Genomic DNA, 20,402 nt, shown 5'->3' with positions numbered 1-20,402 from the left:
CAGTGGCTGCTGCTGTAAGGGATGGAGCTTTATTTTCCCACAAGGCTGCAGGGATAGTAAATACAGCTGCGCGATGGACTTGGCCTGGCGTCTTTATTGTCATGTATGCTGTCTAGAGTTTTTATTAAGCTTTTTCCACATTTCTGTAGTGTCATGACATTACTCAAAACACCTCCAGCATTTTGTGTGTGTTGCTTGACTGTCTGTGATTAATCCCTGCCTTTCAATCAAACATTAATCCTCTTCTTCAAGCAAGCGAGTTTATTTGTATAGCACTTTTCAAACACAAGGTAATTCGAAGTGTTTTACATAGTACAAGATATAAAAATCAAATATCAAATTTCAGACAATATATAAGAGAATAAAATCACACAAAAATAGATATGATAAATAGAACTTACAGTGCAGGAGATTCTAATTAAATGCTACAGCAAAAAGAAAAGTTTTAAGCCTCAATTTAAAACAGCTTAAAGTTGGGGCAGACTTCAGATCCTTTGGAAGGTTATTCCAGATATATGCAACATAGTAGCTATAAACTGCTTCACCATGTTTAGTTTGACCCTGGGGGCAGTAGGCAGATTCGCCCCAGTCAACCTGAGAGTTGGGGAAGGTTCGTAATGCAGCAAGAGATCGGAGAAGTATTTCAGCCATTCAGTGCCTTGTAAACCAGCAGTAATACTTTAAAGTCAACCCTCTGAATGACAGGAAGCCAGTGTAGTGGAGTGATGTGTTCTACTTTCTTGGTCTTAGTGAGGACTCAAGCAGCAGCGTTCTGCATGAGCTGCAGCTATCTGAGGGATCTTTTACAGAGACCTGTGAAAACACCATTGCAGTAGTCAAGAATACCAAAAATAAATGCATAGACGAGCTTTTTTAGATCTTGCTGAGACATAATTGCTTTAACTCTCATTTTTTTAAGATGGTAGTAGGCTGACTTTGTAATTGTCTTAATGTGACGGTTAGAATTTAAGTCAGAGTCTGTCAGAACACCAAGGTTCCTGGCTTGGTTTGTGATCTGCAATGACAGAGATTCTAAGTGAGCACTGCCTTTTAATCATGCTTTTTTGGCACCAAAAACAATTTTTCTCTTTTTTCTCTTTGTTTAACTGAAATTTTGGCTCATTGAATCAGTGATTTGTTCAATGCAGTTTTTTTAGTAATTGCACTTGATGACACTGTTATATAAATCTGAGTGTCATCTGCATAATTAAGGTAAGATGTTTTGTTGCTTACCATGATTTGAGCTAGAGGGAGTATGTATATGTTAAACAGAAGAGGCTCTAGTATGGACCTTGAGGCATTCTGCACATCAGTTTTGTTCAGTCAGATATACAGCTACTAAATGATACAAAATAGTCCCTGTCCTGTAAATGCAATTTAAACTACTTTAGGACTGCCAGAAAGTCTGCCCATTTTTCCAGTCTGTCCAGTAATATGCCATTGTCAACTGTGTCAAAAGCAGCACTAACATCCAGTAAAACCAAAACTGAAATTTTATCATCATAATGGTTCAAGCGAACGTAATTTAAAATCTTGACCAGAACAGTCTTGGTGCTATAGTGTTGTTGAAATCCAGACTGGAAAACATCCATGCAGTTGCTTAGTGCCAAAAATGCTATTAAGTTGCTTAACCTTTTCAATAATTTTACTTAAACATGGTAAGTGTGATCTAGGCCTATAGTTATTAATAACTGAGACATACAGATTATTCTTTTTTTAAAAGAGGCTTAATAACTGCAGTTTTCAGGGCTTTGGGAAGCAGCCTGATAAAAGAGAAGTGTTGGCTATTTACAGAAGTCTGGCGCCATGCAATTCAGAGTTTTTTTCCTCATTATTTTCTCTACCACTGATCATAGGACTGTCATTATCAAGCTTAACCCTGTTACTTTTGGTGAAAAGGGAGCCATGTTAACAGTATTCCAATAATCTGGTCACTTGTTTTCACCAAATATTTAAAAATCTCAGCTAGAACCAAAGCAATCTCTTTCCTTGCCCCCCAATTTAATTGGGGCCAGAGATTTTGAAGCAAATCTCTTCACTACACTGACATATTGTTATCATTGAGCTATCTGAAAAATTGGATGGACCTGCTGCCTCGCCTCGCCCATGTTCTACACACATCAAATTGAATTCAGCTCCAAAGGGAAGTTACAAACTATTACTCACGATAATCGTTTGCCAGGAAAAGTGTGATTAGCAAAATATTTAGTTGTTTTCCTTGTTTCATTAGCCACCAGTAGCTTCCAATCCTCTGGAACCTCATCTCTTGCTAAAGATGATTTAAATATCTTGGCTAGGGCCCCTACAATTTCTGCACTTGCCTCCCACAAGGTCTGAGGGAGCACCTTGTCAGGCTTGGGGATTTGTCCACCCCATTTTAGCTCAAGACAGCAAACACCACCTCCTCTGTAATTGTAAATCCATGACCTTACTGCTGCTTTGCCTCACTTCTGTGACAATCTTCTGAGTAAATACAGATGCAAAAAATCCACTTAAAATCTCCCCCATCTCTTTTGGCTCCACGCATACATTACAGTAATTTTTTTGTTCTTAACATATCTGTAGAAGCCCTTCAGATTCTCCTTCATCTTGTCTGCCAGAGCTACCTCATGCTTTCGTTTAGCCCTCCTGATTTCTTTCTTAAATATTCTCTTGCATTTCTTACACTCATGTACCTCATTTGTTCCTAACTGCCTATACCTACAATGCAGCTCCTTTCTTTATTAACCTGGGCCTCAATGTCTCCTGAAAACCAAGGTTCCATAAACCTTTTATCCTTGGCTTTTATTCTGGCAGACACATAGAGGCTTTGTACTCCCAAAATTTCACTTCTGAAGGCCTCCCACTTACCATGTGCACCTTTACCAGAAAACAGCCTGTCCCTACCAACATTTGCCAGATCCTTTCTGATCCCATCAAAATTGGACTTCCTCTGATTAGAATCTCAACCTGAGGACCAGACCTATCCTTTTCCATAATTACCTTGAAACTGATGCCATTATGAACACTTGAATTGAAGTAATACACACGCAGTGCTGGAAGAACTTAGCAGGCCAGTCCTTCATCAGGACTGGAGGAAAAAAGAAGTGAAGTCAGAGTAAGAAGGTGTGGGGAGGGGAGGAAGAAGTACAAGGTAGTGGGTGATAGGTGAAACCCAGGAGATAGGGAGAGGTGTGAAGAGCTGGGAAGTCAATTGCTGAAAGAGATAAAGGGATGGAGAAAGGGTAATCTTTTAGGAAAGGACAAAAAGCCATGGAAGAAAGAGAAGGGGGAGGAGCACCAGAGGGGAGGTGATGGGCAAGTAAGGAGATATGGATAGAGACTGAAATAGGAATGGGGAATAAAGAAGGAGAGGGGATGAGGCAATTACCGGAAGTTCAGGAAATCAATGTTCAAGCCACTAGGTTGGAAGCTACCAAAATGGAATGTCAGGTCCAATTAAAAACCAGAGAAAATCTGCAGATGCTGGAAATCCAAGCAACACACACAAAACACTGGAGGAACTCAGCAGGCCTGGCAGCAATGGAAAAGAGTATAGTCAACGTTTTGGAATGAGATCTTTCATCAGGACTGTAAGGTGTTGCTTCTCCAACCTGAGTGTGGTCTCATAGCAGCAGCAGAGGGAGGCCGTGGACTAACATGTCGGAATGGGAAGTAAAATTGTAATGTGTGGCCGACGGGATATCCCGCTTTTTCTGGCAGTCAGAACATAGATATTCAGCGAAGTAGTCTCCCAATCTATGTCAGGTTTCACCGATATACAGCAGGCCAGACTGGGAGCACCAGATACAGTAGATGACCCCAACAGATTCACAGGTGAAGTGTTGCCTCATGTGGAAGGACATTTAGGGCCCTGAATGGTAGTGAGCAGGGAGGTGTGGGGGGAGACGTGGCATTTGTTCTGCCTGCAAGGATAAGTACCAGGAGGGAAGAATAGACAAGAGAGTTGCAAGGGGAGTGATCCCTGTGGAAAGCAGAAAGTGAAGGTGAGGGAAAGATGTGCTTGGTGGTAGAATCCTGTTGGGGATGCAAAGCGTTCCCCTTCTGTCACCTATCCTGTCTCATTCCCTAATATGAGATCAAGTATTGCACACTCTGTCATTGGGATTTCTATGGTCTGATTACAGAAACTTCCCTGAACTCATCTGACAAACTATCCCATCTGGTCCTTTTATAGTATGGGATTCCCAGTCAATATGTGAAAAATTAAAATCACCTGCTAGAACAACTTTATGTTTCTTGCAACAGTCTGCAGTCTCTCTGCAAATCTTTTCCTCTAAATCCCTCGGACAGTTGGATAGTCTATAATATGGCCCTGTTAACATGGTCAAACCTTTCATCTTCCTCAGTGTGTCCTGACTGAGCACTGCAGTGACATTTTCCCTGACTAGTAACACCACACCTTCCCCTTTAATCCCTCCTGCTCTAACACGTCTAAAACAACAGAAACCTTGAAGGGGCTGCCAGTCATGCCCCTCCTACAACCAAGTCTCGCTAATGAGTACAATATCATAATTCCATGTGTTGATCCATGCCCCAAGCTCATCTGCCTTTCCTACAATTCTTCTTGCATTGAAATGTACAGAACTGAGGTCATGAATCCTACCATTTACCATGAATCGACCTTTTGATTCCTGACTTTGTCTGAGGTCTTAACCACATTTGTCTTTGCAACCACTCCACCATCTGTTATGACACTCTGGTTCCTATTACCCTAGTTTAATTCTGCACCCTCCTCCCCGGGCAGTACTAGCAAACCTTCCTGCAAGGATATTAGCCCCCCTCCAGTAGTTCAGGTGCAAATTGTGTCTTGTGTACGTCCCAGTTTTCCTGGAAGAGAATCCAGTGATCCAAACATCTGAAGCCCCATCCCCCACCAACTCCTTCGCTACACGTTAAACTGTATGATTTTCCTGTTTCTGGCCTCATTAGCACGTGCCAAGTGTAGCAATCCTGAGATCACACTCTGGAGGTCCTGTCCTTTAACTTAGTACCTTACTCCTAAACTCACTTTGCAGAGCTTTCTCCCTCTTTAATAAATTTCACGACACATGCCAGTGATAATAAACCTGATTCTGATTCTCTTCCTGCCCATGTCATTGGTACCAATGTGGGCCATGACCTCTGGCTGTTTACCCTCCCGCTTAAGAATGCTGAGGACTCAAACATAGATATTGCAGATCCTGGCACCCAGGAGGGGACAAACTATCTGGGAATCTCACTCTTGTCTACAGAACCTCCTGTCTGGTCCCCTAACTAATGAATCCCCTATCGCCACAGTGAGCCATGGACCCAAACTCAGTGACAGGCACCTGATTACTGTGACTTTCCTCTGTATATTTTCCAGGTTTGTTTAAAACATCATGATTCAGCACTGTATAATGTTGTTTCAACAATTTCTTTTTAGGTTTAACATGATGAAATTATTGAATTTTACTTAAATTTTCTATAGTGTGTGTAATCAGTGGTTGAAATCTAGAAATATTAATACTCTGGTTTTCTGAACATTTGAATAATTTATCCTTGGACAAGGGAAATAAACTTTGATCAAATCCTATGAATATAAAATACTGAAGATGCTAGAAATCTAGATGCTAGAAGACACAAAATGCTGGGAATGTTCATCAGGTTAGAGCAATTTTAGTTATATCCCGCATCTCTTTCTACTTTGCACAGAATACATTATGTACTGAGAACATGCATGGATTGTTTTACAACTGTGACACTTGTTTTCCTGCCTGATGCTTAAATTTCAGGTTTGAGAGGTTTGAAGTATTAGCAGTGTTCGCTGCCACCGTCCTGGCACAGCTCGGGGCTCTCTTTATACTCAAAGAAAGGTAGGAATGTGGGTCTTTTTCATTTGATTGACACTTAACATTTTACCATGAAAATTTATCCTAGTCTGACACGCATCAGGCTAATCAATATTTTATGAATGCAATGAACACAATTGTTCCTTTCAAACTTAAAGCAATAATTGGGGAATTTGAGAGTATTTTAGAATTGTGCCAATAAATGGGTGTGGGTGATGGAGCACATTTTGATTATGCATTAGTGTTACTTTAAGGTTTTGTTCAGATTTAATTAATTGATTGGTTTAACCAAAACAAAAACTTCATAAGTACAAAACCCAGAAACTCTATTTGAATCCATTATTATTTAATAACATGGCAAGTATTCTAAGAGTTAATTTTCTTAAGGTCATTTCCAGTTATTTCTTGAAAAATTTTCATTGCGAAGAATATAAATTTAAAATTTTAAATCTATAAATAGTCAAGTATATCAAAGCTTCCTCTCCAAATTACTTTGAATCTTCCTTATTCAGACAGTTAATGTGATGTGAATAAAATGTTTATTTATCTATCAGGAACATACACAACTATCTTGAGATGCAAAGCAAACTTGGCATCAGCCAGACATTTGTAAGGATATCCTTAAGTATAATAGTCCAATGCTTGTCCAATACTTTCTACTTGCACTTAGATATCTTACTCCAAGATGTACTTATAAGCAGTGCAGGGAACTTGGCCTATGGTGCTAGCCCAATGTTGTTGTCAGACAAATGTGTGTAGTGAGAGTGTAGCGGTGTGCTACACGCAGCTCTAAAATTACGACACGGAGTCGGTAACTGCAGTCGAAGGAAAAAAACTTTATTCGAAAACTTCAGCCTCACTTTTAAGCCTCTGTCAACCGGCCCCCCATGGCGCAGAGGCTCCAAAGCTCTGTGCTTGCAAACCCCCGTAGGCTATCTAATTGTGAGTCGGTTCGGATACGCTAGGAAATGGGTCGCCACATAACCCCCCCCCCCCAGAACCAGCGATACACCCCCCAATGTCCACAGTCTGGGCCAGAACCTGCTTGGGAGGTCGGCCTCTGCGCCGAGGCGCCAGAAACTCGGCCGGTTGCGCCAGGTCCACATGGGCCGGTTTGAGGCGGTCCACCATGAAAACCTCCTCTTTCCCCCCAACGTCCAGCACGAACGTGGACCCGTTGTTCCGGAGCACCATAAACGGCCCTTCGTATGGCCGCTGCAGCGGTGGCCGATGCCCGCCCCTTCGTACAAACACAAACTTACAGTTCTGTAGGTCTTTGGGTACGCAGGTCGGGTGCCGCCCGTGCTGTGAAGTGGGTATGGGAGCCAGGTTACCGAGCTTCTCGCGTAGTCTGCCCAGGACTGCTGCGGGTTCTTCCTCTTGCCCCCGTGGGGCTGGTAGGAACTCCCCGGGGACGACCAGGGGCACGCCGTATACCAACTCGGCCGACGAGGCGTGCAGGTCGTCCTTGGGCGCTGTGCGGATGCCGAGTAGGACCCAGGGAAGCTCGTCCGCCCAGTTGGCTCCTCGCAGGCGGGCCATGAGGGCCGACTTCAGGTGACGGTGGAAACGCTCCACTAGCCCGTTCGACTGTGGGTGGTAGGCAGTTGTGTGGTGCAGCTGAGTCCCCAAGAGGCTGGCCATAGCTGACCACAGGCTGGAGGTGAACTGGGCGCCTCTGTCGAAGGTAATGTGGGCCGGGACACCAAAGCGAGATATCCAGGTGGCGATCAGGGCTCGGGCGCAAGATTCGGAGGTGGTGTCGGTGAGCGGGACCGCCTCTGGCCATCTTGTGAACCGGTCCACGATAGTCAGGAGGTAACGCGCTCCGCGCGACACTGGCAGGGGGCCCACGATATCCACATGAATGTGGTCGAAACGCCGGTGGGCGGGATGGAACTGCTGCGGTGGGGCTTTGGTGTGCCGCTGCACCTTGGCCATCTGGCAGTGCATGCACGTTCTGGCCCATTCACTGACCTGTTTGCGGAGTCCGTGCCAAACGAACCTGCTGGAAACCATCCGGACAGTTGTCCGGATGGAGGGATGCGCCAAGTTATGAATGGAGTCGAAAACGCGGCGCCGCCATGCTGTCGGAACGACTGGACGGGGCTGGCCGGTGGCGACGTCACAGAGTAGGGTCCTCTCACCTGGGCCCACGGGGAGGTCCTGGAGCTGCAGACCGGAGACTGCGGTTCTGTAACTCAGAATCTCCTCATCCGCCTGCTGCGCCTCTGCCAGTGCCTCAAAGTCTACCCCTTGGGAAAGGGCATGAACGGTAGGGCGAGAGAGCGCATCCGCCACGACATTGTCCTTACCCGAGACGTGCCGGACATCCGTCGTGTATTCAGAGATGTAGGACAGGTGGCGTTGCTGGCGGGACGACCAGGGGTCGGATGCTTTCGTAAATGCAAAGGTAAGCGGTTTGTGGTCCGTGAACGCGGTGAAGGGCCGACCTTCTAGGAAGTACCTGAAATGCCGGATTGCCAGGTAGAGCGCCAACAGTTCCCGGTCGAAAGCACTGTACTTAAGCTCGGGTGGTCGCAGATGTTTGCTGAAAAACGCCAGGGGTTGCCAGCGACCTGCGATGAGCTGCTCCAGCACCCCACCGACTGCCGTGTTTGATGCGTCCACTGTGAGGGCGGTAGGGGTGTCCATTCTGGGGTGTACTAGCATTGCAGCGTCCGCCAAAGCTTCCTTCGTTTGAACGAAAGCGGCGGCGGACTCCTCGTCCCAGGTAATGTCCTTGCTCGGACCCGACATCAGGGCGAACAGGGGGCGCATGATCCGGGCAGCTGAAGGGAGGAAGCGGCGGTAGAAATTGACCATACCTACGAATTCCTGAAGGCCTTTGATCGTGGTGGGTCGGGGGAAGTGGCGGACCGCATCTACCTTAGCGGGCAGAGGGGTTGCCCCGTCTTTAGTAATCCTGTGGCCCAGGAAGTCAATGGTATCGAGTCCGAACTGGCATTTGGCGGGGTTGATTGTAAGACCGTACTCACTCAGTCGGGCGCAGAGTTGACAGAGGTGGGACAAATGCTCCTGACGACTGCCGCTGGCTATGAGGATGTCATCCAAGTAGATGAACGCGAAGTCCAGGTCCCGTCCCACCGCGTCCATTAACCGCTGGAACGTCTGTGCGGCATTCTTCAGGCCGAACGGCATGCGGAGGAACTCGAAAAGGCCGAAAGGGGTGATGAGAGCCGTTTTGGGGACGTCGTCAGGATGCATCGGGATTTGATGGTATCCCCGGACGAGATCTACCTTGGAGAAGATCCGTGCGCCGTGCAGGTTTGCTGCAAAGTCCTGAATGTGCGGCACAGGGTAGCGGTCCGGTGTGGTAGCCTCGTTCAGCCTGCGGTAGTCGCTGCACGGTCTCCAGCCCCCTGTCGCTTTGGGCACCATGTGCAGGGGGGAGGCCCATGGGCTGTCGGACCGCCGGATGATCCCCAATTCCTCCATCCTCTGGAACTCCTCCTTCGCCAGTCGGAGCTTGTCCGGGGGAAGCCGCCGAGCACGGGCATGGAGGGGTGGTCCCTGGGTCGGGATGTGGTGCTGTACGCCGTGCCTGGGCATGGCCGCTGTGAACTGCGGTGCCAGAACCGATGGGAACTCCGCCAGGACCCTGGTGAAGTCGTTGTCGGACAGTGTGATGGAGCCGAGGTGAGGGGCTGGCAACTGGGCTGCACCCAGGGAGAACGTCTGAAAGGTCTCGGTGTGTACCAGTCTCTTCCTGGGCAGGTCGACCAGTAGGCTGTGAGCCCGCAAAAAATCCGCACCCAGAAGCGGTTGGGCTACGGCGGCCAGTGTGAAGTCCCACGTGAACTGGCTGGAGCCGAACTGTAGCTGCACCTGACGGGTGCCATAGGTCCTTACGGTGCTGCCATTCACGGCCCGCAGGGGGGGACCCGGTGCCCTGCTGCGGGTGTCGTAACTCGTCGGAGGTAAAACGCTGATCTCAGCCCCAGTATCGACCAAAAACCGGCGTCCCAACCTTCTATCCCACACATACAGGAGGCTATCCCGATGGCCAGCCGCCGTAGCCATCAGCGGCGGCTGGCCCTGGCGTTTCCCGGGAACTTGCAGGGCGGGCGACAACGGCGGGCTTCTGCGCCCCACCGCTGGTGGTAGAAGCACCAGTGTTCATTGGGCCGGGGGTTGGCGGGCTCTGTGGCCGGGCCTGGACTGGTTTGCTGCCGGGAGCGTGGCTGGGTGATCTGTGCGATGGACGCCCCGCTCACCTTTTTGGCGTTCCACAGCAAGTCCGCCCGGGCTGCCACCTTCCGGGGGTCACTGAAATCCGCATCGGACAGCAGCAGGCGTATGTCCTCGGGCAGCTGCTCCAGGAATGCCTGCTCAAACATGAGGCAGGGTGTGTGTTCGTCGGCGAGAGACAACATCTCATTCATTAAAGCCGATGGAGGTCTGTCGCCCAAGCCATCCAGGTGCAGTAAACGGGCAGCCCGCTCGCGCCGAGAGAGTCCGAAAGTCCTGAGGAGCAGGGCTTTGAATTCCGTGTACTTGCCATCTGCCGGGGGCGACTGTACGAACTCCGCGACCTGGGCCGCTGTGTCCTGGTCGAGGGAGCTCACCACATAGTAGTAGCGGGTGTCTTCTGAGGTGATCTGGCGAACGTGGAATTGGGCTTCGGCTTGCTGGAACCATAGGTCCGGGCGCTGTGTCCAGAAACCTGGCAGTTTCAACGAAACCGCATGAACAGAGGCGGCGTCGGTCATTTCTGGTCCAAAAATCGTTTGGACTGTCGGGGTCACCAATTGTAGCGGTGTGCTACACGCAGCGCTAAAATTACGACACGGAGTCGGTAACTGCAGTCGAAGGAAAAAAACTTTATTCGAAAACTTCAGCCTCACTTTTAAGCCTCTGTCAACCGGCCCCCCATGGCGCAGAGGCTCCAAAGCTCTCTGCTCGCAAACCCCCGTAGGCTATCTAATTGTGAGTCGGTTCGGATACGCTAGGAAATGGGTCGCCACAAGAGTGCAGTTTTGATTTTGTTTTATTTCTTCTTTCCTTCTCCCTTCCTTTTAAATTATTACCATCCAGTTCCTCATTCCTGACGAAATTAATAACTTAGTGACTTGCTCTTGGCTTCAGTTATATCTATGATGTAGATAATGGTTGGAAGTATCAGTCTATGCCTAACATCTAAAACGTTAACGTTTACTTCCCATTTTGCCCTCCATGTAGAAAATTTTAAGCTCTCTTAAAAAAACAGAACATTTTGGAAATACTCATTAGGTTAGGAAATATTTGTATTTTATGTCTATTTTTTCTTCTTTGATGAGCAATTTCCTTCTTTAGGCACTATGTCCATGAACCTCTTCCTCTGGTTTGCACATTATTTACCTAAAGTAAAATCATATGCTTTTAAATGTCAAAGATTGACACAATTGTTAATTAGAAGCGTTGAGCTCTTTTTCTCAGTTCATCTTGGATGAATGGACTAGGAAAAGCTGAATGCCCTTCCTCGCACATATCTCATAATTGTAATGAATATTTTTTCACACTGACCCTGGAAAAGCTGGATTGTATTTAATTCAAACCAAAAAGAAAATAATAAAAGATTTGGACTCACCATGTTTAATGTTGCTTTCCTGCTCTAATGAAGATTTTTATCTTGTGCTGAGGTGCTGTTCATTTGTATGAACAACTATCCAATGTTTTATTTTCATAAGTAAGTCTCACTGAGTTTTTCCAGGAACTGCTGAATTCAATCTTAAATATCATTCATAAATTCACTCATTCATTCAGCAAAATCTGACTGATGTTTTCCCCTGTTTTACTCTGTTCCTGTGAGCCTCATGAACACAGCCTTTTTTTCTGTTCTGATTGAAATTATTTAAGAATCAAACTGATATTTTTGGATCACAATCCTCAAGGATATAAATTAGGAATATTTTTAAAAAGCTATGTTGTTACTGCTGTTAAAGAAATAAGTGTATCAATATCGGTATTAGTAAATGTCATTGAAAATTCAGTTTTTCTTATCGCAAAATAAATAGGAAATAAAAGAATGATTAATTTTATTGTTTTTTGTAGTAGGGTGATTTCATTTATTTGGTTTCTTTTTAAATAGTGTAGAGCGATTTCTTGAACAGCCAGAGATTCACACGTAAGTTTATTTTTGGTTAAAGTTGTTATAGTGACAGTAAAATTGTATTTCTTAAGTTCATTTGTCAATTTCCTGCAGCCTTGTGGTAAGAAAAATAATTTTTATATCTTGACTAAACTTGTATGATTTTCTTCAAATTAATCCATATTTTGGTCACAAAAGATAAATTGAAAAGTTTTCAATTCAAATTTCAATTAAACATTTAATATGAAACAAAAGTGCTTGGGAAGCTGAAAGGTCTAAAAATTGATAAGTCACCTGGACCAGTTGGACTACACCCCAGGCTTCTGAAAGAGACAGTTGAAGAGATCGCGGAGGCATTAGTGATAATCTTTAAAGAATCGCTAGATTCTGGAATGGTTCCAGAGGATTGGAAAATTACAAATATCACTCCACTCTTTAAGGAGGGAGGGAGGCAGAAGAAAGGAAATTTCTTTAAGTGAGGTTGGGAAGATGTAGGAATCTAGTTTTAAGGAAGAGGTTTCAGAGTTCTTGGAGGTACCCGATAAAATAGGCCAAAGTCAGCATGGGGAAATCTTGTTTGACAAATTTATTGGAATTTATTTTTATTTTTATTGTTACTGAGATACAGTGTCCTTCTGGCCTTATGAGCCACACCACCCAGCAGTCCCCCAGTTGGAGAGGGTCCAGAGGAGATTCATGAGAATGATTCCGCATGTGAAGTGGTACTATTAATATATGAGGAGTGCTTGACCCAGGGCCTGTACTCAATGGAATTTAGTAAAATGGAGGGGGATCTCATTGAAACCTGTTAAATATTGAAAGGCCTATATAAGGTGAATGTGGAGAGGATACTTCCTGTAGTGGGAGAGTCTAGGATCAAATGGTTCAGCTTCAGAAAAGAGGGACAACAATTTAGAATAGAGATGAGGAACTTCTTTAGCCAGAGAGTGGTGAATTGCTACAGATGGCTGTGGAGGCCAAGTTATTGGGTACATTTAAAGCAAAGGTTGATAGTTTCTTGATTAGTCAGGGCGTCAGAGGTAGCAGGGAGCAGGTAGGGGAACGGGGTTGAGAGTGATAATAAGTCAGCCATGATGGAATGGCAGAGCAGATTTTATGGGCCTAATGGTCTGTTTCTGGTTCTATGTCTTATGGTCTCAAAACAACTGAGCACATAGGCCTGTATATAATTATGACCACCTTGGAGGGGAGGGAAATCACATCTTTCCTCATTCCTCCAACTGAATTTGTTTTTCTATGAATGGTAAAATATTTCTATGACAGCAGCATCGCCTTATCAAATAGCAAAATATTACATGCACTGGAAATCCTCGTCAGGTCAACCAGCATCTTAGAGGATAGAAATCACAGTAAATCTGTTTAATTTTATAAAATAGGTATTATATTAATGTAATTAATGTTTTTAATCATTGCATGTTTAGTAAATCCACAGATGTGTCAATATTTAGAAATAATTACAATGTAGGTATATAATTATTAAAATTAACATTATTTTTCATGGTTTGCCTAAAAATCTCTACAGGGGGCGTCTCCTTGTTGGCACCTTTGTGGCCCTGTTCTTCAATTTACTTACCATGCTGTCTTTGAAGAACAAGTCTTTATCTTATGTTTCTGAAGGTATGTTGTTTTTGAGCATGGTGGCCACAGTGTCATTTGGTAATGCTCTGATATTCTGGCCAACACAGAAAATGTCTACAATATAATGGAGTAGTGTCACTTTACTTGCAGCAATTTGTGAAAAAGGTAACTTAAAGTTGCCTTTTAAATGAAAATTAAGGAAAATGAAAAATAAGTAATTTCTTTATAGACTGGACATCTGGATATTTTATGTTTTCTTGTCATGTTTGGGCATTATACACTGAAGATCTTTTGCATCCTAAAATAAAAGCAGAAAATTGCTGGAGAATATTCAGCCGGTCAAGCAGCATCAATAGAGGGAACAACAAAGTTAATATTTCAGATTACAGTCGGCCCTCCTTATCCGCGGGGGATTGGTTCCAGGATCCCCCGTGGATACCAAAATTCACAGATGCTCAAGTCCCTTATTTAACATGTATCAGTGCGGTGGTCTTTAGGACCCAGCGGAACCCCAGACTTTATTTAACGTCTCTGTGCGGTGGACATTAGGACCTGGCGGCGCAGCTCTGAATCCGCAGTGTTTCTGTTCACGAGAATAATCACGATCGCTATTGAAAATAAGGTGGAAGTAATGACACGATTGGAAAGAGGTGAAACGCCATCAGTCATTGGAAAAGTTATTAGGCTACAGTCGGTCAACAATTGGAGCAATTTTAATGGAGAATGTGAAAGGCCTTGCCCCGATGAAAGCTACAATTATTGCTAAGCAACGCAGTGGTTAAATTATTGAAATATGAATGTTTCTTAAGTGTTTTATATGCATAGAAAGGTAAAATATGTACTATATACTAAGAAAAATGTTTGATTAACTGACGCTAAATAATACCGGATGTACCTGTTCCGACTTCAAATCCGACTTAAAGACGGACTCAGGAATGGAACTCATTCATAACCCGGGGACTGCCTGTACTTTTAAGTCGTTTCTGGATTACTTATAATACCTAATACAATGTAAATGATATGTAAATAGTTGTTATACTGTATTGTTTAGGGAATAATGACAAGAAAAAATAGTCTGTACATGCTCAATCAACAAGTGCTGGAGAGAGAACTTCCGGGCTTTCCTGATCCGAAGTTGGTTGAATCCGCGGATAAGGAGGGCCGACTGTATAACCTTTCATTACAAATTTCCAATGGAAGATATTTCCTTGTTTGTATCTATTGTAGTCTTGCTTTCTTTCCAACTTCACTCTTGAATAATCTTTATGCTTTTCTATATTGCTGTCAGATATGGAAATTGATTAAAAGTGAATCTTGGCTTCAGCAACCAAGGGAGCTATTTTAGGATTTGCAATTGCAAATTAATCACCTTTTCCAATCCAACTGTAAATTACTATTGAATTCCTTCTCATTCCTTGATATGTGTACATTCCTTGAAACCATCAACACTCACTGATGAAATCAAAGTCATACCATTAGAGGGGCTGTGGATGGTGAAATACTCTCATCCATTTTTTGTTTTGATGTTTAGTTGCAGGCAAACTATTACACAGATTATAAATTAAATGCTGTTATCTAACTGTTTTTAATGGTGAATGGATATTTTGATCGTTTATTAATATAAAGGATAAAGACTTAGAGGACTCACTTAAGTCTTTATCATGCTGATGCACCTGCTACTTGTGAGCAATAGAAACTTCATATAAATTATTCTCTCCAAACTCCATATCCAGTGATATATTCAAATGGAAGAAAGAATGGAGGTTGCTTTTCCATTCTGCTGAGTCGTGGTCTCTGCCGTATTGTTATGGGGCAAATGGTGAGTGAGAGGCAGGAGCATACCTTTTGTGAAAGTCATCATGGGGTTCCTCTGGAATGCCTCCTGGAAAACAGCTGAATATTGATTATGATGGAGTTGACAAAAGGGAATCAAAAAGACAAAGTAGAGTGATAATCTCAAAAACAATTAAGCTGTTCATTGATTGGAATTATAGTATATAATTATTTTTCCTTAAAAAATGAAAAATTTTAAGATATTTAAAGGTATTTAAAATTATGAGGGGGATAAATAGAGTTGATGTGGATAGGCTTTTTCCATTGAGAGTAGGGGAGATTCAAACAAGAGGACATGAGTTGAGGGTTAGGGGGCAAAGGTTTAGGGGTAACACAAGGGGGAACTTCTTTACTCAGAGAGTGGTATCTGTGTGGAACGAGCTTCCAGTAGAAGTGGTAGGGGCTGGTTCGATTTTGTCATTTAAAAAGAAATTGGATAGGTATATGGACAGAAAAGGAATGGAGGGTTATGGGCTGAGAGCAGGTAAGGTGCGACTAGGTGAGAGTATGCGCTCGGCATGGACTAGAAGGACCTTCTTCAGCCCTGTATCTTTTTTACCAATCAACTTCCCAGCTTCATCCCCCCCCCACCTCGCCCACTGACCCACGGTTTCACCTATCACCTTGTGTTTCTTCCTCCTCTCCCCCCCCCCCGCCCTCTTATTCTGATTCCTTGACTTCTTTACTCTCGCCTTGATGAAGGGTCTTAGCCCAAAATGTCGACAGTACTCTTTTCCATAGATGCTACCTGGCCTGTTGAGTTCCTCCAGCATTTTCTGTGTGTTGCTTGGCTTAAAGACCAGTTGGTATCGGGAATGAACTGCTAGAGGAGATGGTAAAGGCAAGTACAGTAACAACATTTAAGTAGCATGTTGACAGGTACTTGAATGAACAAGGCAAAGTAAGATATGAAATTAACACAGGCAAGTGGGATTAGTCTATGTAGTCATAATGCACCGTGTCTTTGTGCTGTACAATTCTGATTCTATAAAATACAATTAAAATTTTCTGTAAACCAGTAATTTTTCATGAGAACAGGGGATATGGTTCTATCAAAGCCATTTTGTTGGCATATAAACTTGCTACTGTTCAGTACACAGTTGAGGAAGTACCATATCCTTGCTGTAAAAATAAACAAAACTGCGGGTGCTGGCAATCTGAAATATAATAAATGGAACACTTAATGTTTCAGCTCAAAATTCTGATGAAGGGTCTTCATCATTAACTGTGCTGCCTGACCTGATGAATTTTTCCAGTATGTTCCTGCTCTGTTTACTGGTAATTGTTTTAAGACACAATTAAACTTCTTCTAGAAGGAGTATAGGTTACAGGCAAGCCCAATTATGAAATTATCAGTTAGATTCTCTGTAATCAGCAACATTAGCAAAGGAATATTCTTCTATTGCACTAAAACAATGTAAAAGTATTGTTAATGAGAGCTAGAGCACAGATTCATGGATACAATCTACCCCCGCACCACTACTTCTACTTCATAACCCTATGAGAGTAACCTTATGTACAGACTCTCCTGTGACTAGCATCACTTTATGGACATACAATCTATATATATAATATCATATGTATTTGTATTTATTGTGTTTTTTTAATTATTGTTTTCTCTAACTTATTGTGTTTATTTTTGTGATGCATTGGATCCTAAGTAAAGACTTTCTTTACACTTGCATGCTGGAAATGACAAAACGATCTTGATCTTAAAAAGAAATAATATAATGGGCCTTCCTGTTCTCTTTGCAGCTGCCAGTACAAGTTGGCTACAGGAACATGTTGCTGATCTAAGCCGAAGGTAAGAGTGATTCTAAACTCTGGGTTGATGTGATGTAATATTGTTCTATATGTAAAAAAAGTTGAAGACCCATATAGCATGTTGAAGTATTGTATATTTGAGTGCCAGTGAGTGCGATAGAGTCAAAAACAATGAACGAGAGTCTTCAGCCCATTGTGTCCAACCCAATCAAAAAGGTACAACCCTGCCTTATGCACTTTATAGCACTGGGTCCTGACTCTATGGTGCACTTCCAATTTATTTTTGAAATGTTTCTCCCAATAGATTCAGATTCTGTATGAAGCTTTGAGTGAAAATTTGTTTCTCACCTCCCTTCTTCTATCAAGAGCTTAAAATTTATGACCATGGCCATTTAAGTCACCCCTCTGCCTCATTTCTTTTAAACATAAATATCCAATACAGCTGCATTTCTTTAGCCTTATAAATCTCTCTTGCAACTTTTCTGTGCAATTGCTGTAATGTGATCAAACTAGAATTCCATCTGTCATCTAACTAATAATGTACACAGTTCTACCATGACCTCCAGGTATGATATTCTCAACTATGGTTAATAAAGAAAAATTATTAAAGCATGTGCACTTTTAACCATCTTATCAACATGTCCTGCTGCCTATAAACATTTGTGGCCATGCACAAGTTATGAGTACCCTTTAATGAGTAGAATCAGTTTTAATATCACTGCCATATGTTGTATGAAGGTTTATACTGTCCTACACAATCGATTACAATAATTTGCCCACCTTCAGCTAAACTAACTTGCCTGTAATTATGTAGTTTATTCCTTTCTCCTCTTTTATTCAATGATACAACATCAGCAGTTCTCCATTCCTCTGTTATTGAGATAGTTACATTTGCTAATGCAGGTAATTTGAACAGAGTATTAGAGGCCTGGTGTAAAGCTTCTATACCACAAAAGAAATCATTGTGCAGAAGAGTGTAATTTAAGACATCTTCAAAACCTAAATTAAATACCTTGATCTTACTACAAGATGCCGAATTAGAGGTTTTTGAAGTAGCTGAAAGGTAATTGTTGCTCTAATTTGTTCTTTCCTCACAATTGGGCAGATTGATATGATTTAGATAAAGATTAACCCTGTTGAGTAGGGGCATAGTAGATGATCACACAGAGTCCCAGTGGACTGCACTTTCACAAAACCACCTGCTAAAGATCAAACATTTGAGCAGTGTGTGCTACAATCACAAACTCCACTCGTGGGCATGAAGGCATTTGCTTCTTTTATGTTAGCTGTAGGTATAATAATGTATATTCTCACTTTAGCTACAAATTGAGAATTGTTGTATAGGATTGTTGTCATGCTTTAATATCATGGATAGGAACAGTCATTGGCACCTGCATTTTAAGAGAAAGGAGAAACTTGAATATATGAATAGCATAATTATACAGTAAAGCATATTGTTTAATTCATAAAATAAATACCCTGGAGTAACATCAAGGCTGTAATTTCATCGTTGGACTCTGATGATTATAAAGCATTAAAGCTTCACTCTCGAAGATTATTACATCATCTTCAATGTTGGATCAGGTTACTGCTTCTCAATCACACCCAGGGATTCGCTCTATTATCATGTAAGTGGGTTGGAGAGAGTTGTTTTGCAAATGGAGACTTTTTTTTGCCAGCTGCATAAATTGTAATTATTTCCATCAATTTATTCTTCACTGTGTGTGACTGGAAAATTTTAAAAGCAGTTATGTTAAAATTATGATTGGTGTAGATGATAAAAAATGGTGCGAAATAGATCTGCAGACTAATTTAAGATCATAATTACTTTAGGCACATCATGTCATGATATATCAACAAACCATTTGACTGCTTGTTGTTGTCCATGCTGTGAATTGTTAATTTATTCATGCTGGAGAAGTCAAATTTCAGCAACTTACTCAAAAAAAAGAGCTGATCAGAGCATATTAAATTTCTCAATGTATTAAAAATTGAAACAACAATCTTGTCTGGTTTTCTTTGACCTCTCCAATCTATTAGCAGATTTGCTTAGATTTTCTTCTTGCAGGCTCTGCTTCTCCAAGTCCTGGTGAGAGCTTTCAGGACAGTTCTTGATGTTGGTTGGTTGAGATAACAATGAAAAACAAAATGTTTTCAAAAATGTTGTTATAATGCTCATGTCAAATAAATTATTGTACAGTATATCCATAGTACTATTAAACCAAAAAGTAGTGTTTTACTTATGAAGTGCTATTCCTAAAAATTCTAAAAGTCCATAATTATATTTTACTTTCAGCTTATGTGGAATAATTCCTAGTTTAAGCAGCATTTTGCTTCCTCGCATGAACCCATTTGTTCTCATTGACCTTGCAGGAGCATTGGCGCTCTGCATCACCTACATGCTGATTGAAATAAAGTAAGTGATGTATGTTGGATATTCTGCATTATATTTGACCTCTGACAAATTTGAAAAACAAGTGTAAAGGTGTAGAAAATACAGTTAGAAGATCTAAATCAATTTAAGTTATTCATTGTGTTAACATGGAAAGAACAATGCTCATCTTTTGTTTCCCCTCTCTGTGTATTAATTGAGTTATTCTCTCTTATGTCTCTCTTCCAATATTGTATTGCATGCAATTGTTCTTGCTTGCTTCTTTGTCACATAGCTAGTCTCCTTGGAGCTTAAGTTCCTTTTCTGCCTTTTTCACTGTAGCTATAAATAAGAAAATTCCTTTTCTATTGGCCCAAGTATTACCCTTGGCTTTCTCCTAGTTCTACTCTCTCTGTTATTTTGATATATTTCAAAGAAGTGATGTCATCTATAGGGAGATGCCTTTTTTTAAAATTACTTCTATTCATTCAAAGGACATAGCTTTACAGGTTGATCCAATATTTAATTGCCCATTCCTAATTGCTCTTGATAACCGTTGTAATTCCTGGGGTGCGTGCGTGCGTGTGTGTGTGTGTGTGTGTGTGTGTGTACACCCACTAGGTAAGGATGTTCTTGGACTTTAAACCGATGGCAATAACTCAGTGACAGCTTGTATGTTTGCTGCCCCTAGCTCTATTTCTCTCAAACCCACAAATGTATTGTCAACCTGCTTAATTAGCATCATAATTAAACGAGATTTTTCAACTGAACTCTGGGATGCTTGAAGTCATTGTTGTAGCTTCTGTCACAGTATTTCCAATTAGTTCACCTGAGTTCATTTTCCACTGGGTTTGGGAGAGAATAGAACTAAAGATCATGTGTTGGGGCGAAAGGTGAAGTGTTTAAGAGGAACTTAACCCAAAGGATGATG

General features: G+C 42.5%; 1 protein-coding gene across 3 annotated transcripts in view; it reads left to right on the top strand.

Moving 5' to 3' along the window:
• Positions 1-20,402, top strand: part of slc30a6 (solute carrier family 30 member 6) — a 167,480-nt gene that overhangs the window by 60,037 nt on the left and 87,041 nt on the right. For all 3 annotated transcript variants that reach the window (XM_059985647.1, XM_059985648.1, XM_059985646.1), the window contains exons 7-11: positions 5,757-5,837; positions 11,905-11,940; positions 13,448-13,542; positions 17,092-17,140; positions 19,397-19,516. In XM_059985647.1, the coding sequence (XP_059841630.1) occupies positions 5,757-5,837; positions 11,905-11,940; positions 13,448-13,542; positions 17,092-17,140; positions 19,397-19,516 (381 nt within the window). The remainder of the gene's footprint in view (positions 1-5,756; positions 5,838-11,904; positions 11,941-13,447; positions 13,543-17,091; positions 17,141-19,396; positions 19,517-20,402) is intronic.

Source organism: Hypanus sabinus, chromosome 12 (genome assembly GCF_030144855.1).
Source record: "Hypanus sabinus isolate sHypSab1 chromosome 12, sHypSab1.hap1, whole genome shotgun sequence".
Lineage (NCBI taxonomy): Eukaryota > Metazoa > Chordata > Chondrichthyes > Myliobatiformes > Dasyatidae > Hypanus > Hypanus sabinus.
Note: the sequence above shows the minus strand (reverse complement) of the source record. Positions and strands in the feature narration are given on the sequence as shown.